Source organism: Engraulis encrasicolus, chromosome 15 (genome assembly GCF_034702125.1).
Source record: "Engraulis encrasicolus isolate BLACKSEA-1 chromosome 15, IST_EnEncr_1.0, whole genome shotgun sequence".
Taxonomy (NCBI): Eukaryota; Metazoa; Chordata; class Actinopteri; order Clupeiformes; family Engraulidae; genus Engraulis; species Engraulis encrasicolus.
Genome location: NC_085871.1, coordinates 38,731,159 through 38,738,658, shown reverse-complemented (window position 1 = coordinate 38,738,658; position 7,500 = coordinate 38,731,159). Strand labels below are relative to the sequence as shown.

Genomic DNA, 7,500 nt, shown 5'->3' with positions numbered 1-7,500 from the left:
TTAGTGAGAGGATGTGTGAAAGAAAGAGAGAGAAGAGGAAAAAGAGAGAGAGAGAGAGAGAGAGAGAGGCAGACAGATGAAGAAAGAGAAAGAGAGAGAGAGAGAAAGGGAGAGAGATTTAATGAGAGGATATGAGAAAGAAAGAGAGAGAAGAGGAAAAGAGAGAGAGAGAGAGAGAGAGGCAGACAGATGAAGAAAGAGAGAAAGAGAGAGAGGGGGACTGTGCCTTAGCTGTGTGTGTTTGGCTGCAGTGTGTGAGAGCAGAGCCACATTATAATTTCATGGCCTGTGAGTGCTCATTCATAAGTAGCCCTGCGCCTAATGTGAAATAGGCTTAGCTCTGCTCTATGATAAGCACTCTGCTCACCGACTCAGTGTTGCCAGATTGGGCGGTTTCCCGCCCAATTGGGCTGCTTAGGATGGCCGTGTACAGGAAAAAACTGATTTTGGAGGGAAAAAAAACGATTTTTGGCCATAGAAATCAATAGAATTGGGCGGGATTTAGTGCTTCCAGGTGGGTTTTGAGCATTTTTTGGGGGCTGGAAATCATCAGCCTCATCTGGCAACCCTGATAAGCCCTCTGCTCACTGTGGCATGGCATGCTGTTATCGCCACTGACTGACTGACTATCGCCCGGCTAAGTACATCAAAGCATGCCCGGCTCTGGGCCAGATCAAAGCCAAATGCGGCCCGGAGCCATAGCTAGGATCATTATGAGGGCTGTATAAGCAGAAGTGTAGCAGCTCAGTCAATGTGATCCAGTTTCAGCGCGCTTGCTCTCTCTCACACACACACACACACACACACACACACACACACACACACACACACACACACACACACACACACACACACACACACACACACACACACACACACACACACACACACACACACACACACACACACACTCAAGAGCGTGTGAGCTCAGGCAGTCTCATCCAGACTCCTATCTCTTGGTTTGCTGTGATGTTCACTACGAACAAACTTATGTTCATTCTCAGATAACACACAGGCAGTCACAGAACGTACAAAGTGGACTTGCGCAGTGAACTGACTATAACTGACACTATTTATACAGCTAGAAAACCCATATTCGTTCACGACTTTTTAGATAATTTAAGAATTAAGAAATTTGCAGAGTCTACATTGTACGTATTTAGCAAAAAGGGTGCTGACTTACCACATGCTACAGTATAGACTGATCAGTATACGTATACTTCCAGTATTGCATTCATATGGGTATATGCATTACATTGCACTTACACTTTTATCCAATGTGACTTACAGTCACTTAGGTATTGGTTATGTTCCTTGAGCAGTGTGAGGTTCTGAACCTTACTAGTGGGCAGTTGTGCAGGGCCGCTGTCAGCCTTGTCAGGGCCCAGGACAAAGTCATCTGACAAGGCCCCCTTTCAATACATTCCATTTAATGGGGACCCAAATTTTGGCCCCCTTTCTCTCTGGGCCTGGGACAACATACCTGTTTACACATACTTGTTTATCCCCCGGCCCCCTCCCTTTACTATGATAATAATACAGTATACCTATATATTTTGGATTTGAACTACTTTTTTTCTTTCAAAATGAAAACCTGTTTTAGCCACATTCTCAAGGATCAGTGATCTGTCTGTCTGTCTGTTTGTCTGTCTCTGTGTCTGTCTGTATCTATCTACCTATCTATGTATCATGACTCTACCTTTCTTCTTTCTTCTTTATCTCTTCCAGCTAAAGTGCACTTTCAGCATTCAGCAGAGCTCATTAAACACTTGATACAAATCGGAGCCAACTATTCCATGCAGGTGTGTTTCCTCCCCTCTCTCTCTCTCTCTCTCTCTCTCTCTCTCTCTCTCTCTCTCTCTCTCTCTCTCTCTCTCTCTCTCTCTCTCTCTCTCTCTCTCTCTCTCTCTCTCTCCATCTGACTGCCTCTCACTTTTTCCTCTTCTCTCTCTCTCTCTCTCTCTCTCTCTCTATCTAGTATCTCTCTCTGACTCTCTTTCTCTCTCTCTCTCTTTCTCTCTCTCTCTCTCTCTCTCTCTCCATCTGACTGCCTCTCACTTTTTCCTCTTCTCTCTCTCTCTCTCTCTCTCTCTCTCTCTCTCTCTCTCTCTCTCTCTCTCTCTCTCTCTCTCTCTCTCTCTCTCTCTCTCTCTCTATCTAGTATCTCTCTCTCTCTCTTTCTCCCCCCCCTCTCTCCTCTTCCGCTCGCACTCACTCTCTCACTCACTCACTCTCTGCTGCAAAACGTGAAGGTGCCAATAGTAACCTGCTGCTTGTGTGCTCGGTGTGCATCCCAATGGGGAGATGTTTGCACAGATCGCAGGTGTTAAAAGCAGAGGCAGTGAAGAGCACATGCTAATCAATTACACACGGCAGGCAAGTGTTTATCTAGTATGTGGATATAGATAGTGAGCTCTTGCTCTCACTTTGTAATCTTCAATGAAATGTTATGACATTTATGTGCAAGTTGGGCAACAGCACCCGTATATTGAATGCCCGTATATTGAATAGAATGCTTCTGTGGAAGGTTGAGTCGTGGTTGTTATTTTGTGTGCTTGGTCTTGTGTTATATGTATGCAGGGGCGGTTCTAAGGGGTGGCAGGGGGTGGCATTTGCCCCCCCAGAAATATGATTTGCCACCCCAATTAAGAGCCCTGATTGTGACCAATAGCCTTAATGCTTGACATCATTTCAGACATAGAACTTTAGGTTGCAGGGTTTCACTTTAAGGGATTCACTGTATCACATAAGTGTGTGTGTTGATTTTATAGCGTTTATAATTTTCCCTTAGTGTAGGAGCATGCCCCCCTGAAATACACTTCGCCACCCCTTTGCCACCCGAAGAATGAATGTCTGGAACCGCCCCTGTATGTATGTATGTATGAACAAAGGAAGATGGTGTAGTAGATGACATTCAGATCTGACGATTTGCCAGGGCAACGGTATTCTTTATTCATATAAAGATATTTTTAGGGGCTTGTGTGCCTTTATTGATAGGAAAGTGGAGATTATGACAGGAAGTGATTGTGGGGAGAGAGATGGGGAAGGATCGGCATACGACTCGTGCCGGAATCGAACCGGGGTCGGCAGCGTAGTAACCAAGTGTCCTACCGCTTGGCCAGGGCGAGGGCGAGGGCAATGATATTCAAGCTATGCTGAATGTCAATTGATCAGATTATAAATACAGATTTGAGAGGTGTGTGTCAACATTATTATACATGTGCTTTTGTTCTGGTGGTGCACACAAATACAAACAGAAACACCACACCCAGGCTCGCAGACACAGAGATGGATACACACACATGCACACGCACACACACACACACACACACACACACACTCTCTCACACACACACACACACACACACACACACACACACACACACACACACACACACACACACACACACACACACACACACACACTTTACGATACTTTACAACACCTGTCACACATCCCACGCAGTGATACAGTCGTTTTCTCAGCCCCCACATATTTGCTCAGCCATTTTCTCTTCTCTACGTATGGACGTATTGATCTGTGAAATGTAAGCACATCAGCATTCATGCCAGACACTGTGTTGGCTAGCCATTTAAGGCACAATAAACGACGGCATCCTCTACCTTTAAGACAGAGTGAATGACTGGATAACCTGCTTGCTGAAATCACGTGCAAACCATCGCCAAACATATGGAGATAATATTCAGCAACCATGTTGTTGACTGTTGGATATATTACTAAATAACATTTTGAATACAACAGCCACATTTTGCCGTGTTTTGAACTGCTGGGTCCACACTTTCCTTGAGTTTCCCTGAAATGAAAAGCCATGCTATTACTATTACAAGTTTTACCCCTTCAGAGCACTTTTGGCTCTCCCTTCACTTTCATTTCATTTAATTTTATCATGGGGCCTGCTGTGCAATTTTAAGCATGCATGTGACAGCACAGGTTTTTAATGCTTGTTCAATTTTCATGTGGACTGAGTTTGCTACGAAGTACGAACATACAAACGTGAGGTATGAAATTGCCTTAGCTTTGGGGGTGTAAAGGTGTGAAATTCATTCATTAATGATAGAAAGATCAAATTAACTTCAATAAAATTACTTCAAGGAAGTTGTGAAATGAGGGGAATCTGTTAAAGAAAGTGGTTTAAAATTATTCAGGCAGCGGTGCAAGGTCTCCAGTGATGATCTATCTGCCAGTAGATTAAATTTAGTATGTTAGAAAGCTTCAAGATTTCAGAATAATTAATTAATTTTTCACTTCTCCAGGTATCAGTAAGAGCTTTGCCAAAGAAACTAGTACTGTACGTAAAGTTCAAACGCACACATGTTAGTTATTACTACTTTCTATTACTAACAAGGTGAAAGCCTTTGTACCTTGTTTTAAAGTGTTTCTGTGGTCATGGCCGTAGCTACCATTGAGGACAGAGAGGTCACGTCCTCTGTATTTCTTTAAGAAATGTAAAATGTATCTATGATGAAAATCGAACCCCCCAGCCCATTCCCATTTATTGGCCTCAAACACAACCCATATTTTTTTAAATCATGAATTGAAATATCCAGACTGGACTATTATCATAATATTAGCAAGCCTTACAACAGTCAGTACATGAGTCATGGATACACATTGCAAGGAAAAACATTCCGAAGCGCATCTTCAAGGCAGTGATTAATAAAAAAGAGCTTGACTGAAGAGTTTGATGCATTCTTAATGTAGTATGCAGCACAGCACAGTATTTGACCTCAGTATTTGAAAATGTCTCGTTACGGCCATGGCTATGGTGTTGAACCTTAACCTCTCAGCAGATCTCAGAAACAATGCGTTCGAATTTCCTCAAGATTCTAAATTGTTGCCATGGTATCGAACTTTAACCTCTAACCTTTGACCCTTTTTTTAACAGATCTACCCAGATGAGGGTCACGAGCTGTCGGCGAAGAGTCAGCGGCATCTGAGCGAGTCCCTGATCGGCTTCTTCCAGGCATGCCTGCACCCCTGCATCGCCCCCATGCCTGAGGAAGAGGAGGAAGACGAGTGATGAAGAGGAGGAGGATGAGGAGAGGAGAGGAGAGGAGAAGGAGGAGAAGAGGAGGAGGAGGAGGAGTTGAGTGGACGAGTGATGGAGAGGAGAGGAGAAGAGAAGAGGAGGAGGAGGAGGAGAGGAGAAGAGGAGGAGGAGGAGATGAGAGGACAAGTGATGGAGAGGAGAGGAGAAGAGGAGGAGGAGGTGGAGAAGAGGAGGAGGAGAGTAGGAGGAGGAGATGACAAGACGAGTGATGGAGAGGAGAGAAGAAGAAGAGGAGGAGGTGGAGGAGTGACGAAAAGGAGAGGAGGAGGAAATGACGACGAGATATCAAGGAAAGAAGGTTGAGAAACAGGAGGAGACATGACACGGAGAGGACATGAGGATGAACAGTAGAGGAGGATGAGTGATGAAGAGGAGGAAGAGGAGGAGGAGATGACGAGGAGGAGGAGAGGAGGAAAGGACAGACAGCACCACCCACTGGGCATCACTGGAACTTTCCCACACCCACACACCGACCAACAAGCACTGACTCAAACTCGTAGGAGAAGAGATGAGGAGCTCTGACATGTAGGACACATAAGAGACTGCCATGGAAGGGAATGTGTGTGTGTGTGTGTGTGTGTGTGTGTGTGTGTGTGTGTGTGTGTGTGTGTGTGTGTGTGTGTGTGTGTGTGTGTGTGTGTGTGTGTGTGTGTGTGTGCCTGTGCGTGTGCCTGTGCGTGTGCCTGTGCGTGTGCCTGTGCGTGTGCCTGTGTGTGTGCTGCCGTGTGTGTGTGTGTGTGTGTGTGTGTGTGTGTGTGTGTGTGTGTGTGTGTGTGTGCGCGTACGTATGTGTGTGTGTGTGTTTGTGTTTGTGTTTGTGTGTGTGTCAGAGAATGACTGTGGGAGCAGTTGGAGTGAACATGTGAGAATAAGTGAACCCAGGGAGGGAGTTTGTGAGTTTGAATGTGAGAGTGAATGAGTCTGTATGAGATTGTGTGTGAATGACCAAAAGTGAAAGAGTGTGTGTGTGTGTGTGTGTGTGTGTGTGTGTGTGTGTGTGTGTGTGTGTGTGTGTGTGTGTGTGTGTGTGTGTGTGTGTGTGTGTGTGTGTGTGTGTGTGTGTGTGTGTGTGTGTGTGTGTGTGTGTGTGTGTGTGTGTGTGTGTTGAAAGGTGTGTATTTTTATTTGAATGTGCATGACTCTTTTCTGTATTGTACTGTATGTGCGTAGAAAGAGTATGTTTGCCTGCTCGGGGGTGCGAGTGTGTGTGCGTGTGTGTGTGTACATGCACATGTGTGTACAGTATGTACATGTGTTTGTATTGTTTATTGTTGTATTGCCATATGTGAGCAACGTGAAGGACGACTGGATCCCTGTCAGTAGAATAGCACAAGAACCAGGCAGAAGCGCGCGCTAAAAGTCACTGGATATATTTCCACACATATTAAAAATGGATGAGAAAAGTGAAAACAAAGTCACCTACTCTTAACATGTGCTCACCACGAGTGTTTGGCTGTATGCAAGCGCCTGTGTGTATATCCCTATCCCTCTCTCACGTCAACGAACAATAAACAATACAGGAAAAAATTCCAAAAACAGGCCACTTGAATATTTCTGACAAAGCACAGGGCCCTTCTCAAAACCTAGGACAGTGTCCTTCCAAGTGTATCAGCCTAATTAGTCACACCCAGTATTTGGATACTCTTTATTAGTCACATCGAGTGATCGGATAATCTGTAGAGTTCACCAAAGAGTATCCAATCACTGGGCGTGACTAATTAGGTTGATACACTTGGAAGGACACTGTCCTAGGTTTTGAGAAAGGCCCACAGACAGACAGACAGACCTGCTTTCTCCTTCTTCTCTCTCTTTTTGCCAATGTTGACTTGGCTTGGACACTCCACTTACGTCACCCACCCTAAATGTTGGTACGGTAATTGCATGTTTCGTTAGAACTCATTTGCCAGCATTGGTCAGACTTGTGATTTTTGATCTAATCTACACCCCCCCGACACCCCCCACCCAGCCCCCATTTCCCCATCACCTCTCTCCATCATCAACATACCATAGTCTCCAACAGGGCTCTAAATAAACACCAAACAACCGATCAAATGCTGGTGAAATTTCGGGTTGGCTGGTGCAAAAGACAACTCACTAGCCACTTTGACCCATTAGTGAGTGTGTGTTTGGCTTGTAAGATTAGCATATACTAGTAGCCATTTGGGCTGGTGATGAAAAAAGTCCATTTAGAGCCCTGGTACCCAATAGAAACTAGGCTAGGCAGTGGTTACACTGGCAGTTCATCACCAGTAGTGGCTATTCATGACACTACGCTCACTTACAACCTGATATACAGTGCACAAATATCTCACCGTATACCACCTGGATGCAATGTGTCTATTTTCTGTTGTTGGATTGATTTTTTTTTTCTCAACCCTGAAAATCGATTCAGTGAGTCAGCAGTCAGCAGGGTGGGATGGCACTTTTG

General features: G+C 44.9%; 1 protein-coding gene across 1 annotated transcript in view; it reads left to right on the top strand.

Annotated features, from left to right (window-relative positions):
* The window catches only part of LOC134464271 (inactive dipeptidyl peptidase 10-like), a 113,881-nt gene extending 108,839 nt beyond the window's left edge, over positions 1-5,042 (top strand). The window contains exons 25-26 of the mRNA XM_063217740.1: positions 1,729-1,802; positions 4,908-5,042. Of these exons, the coding sequence (XP_063073810.1) occupies positions 1,729-1,802; positions 4,908-5,042 (209 nt within the window). The remainder of the gene's footprint in view (positions 1-1,728; positions 1,803-4,907) is intronic.
* The last annotated feature ends 2,458 nt before the right edge of the window (positions 5,043-7,500 follow it).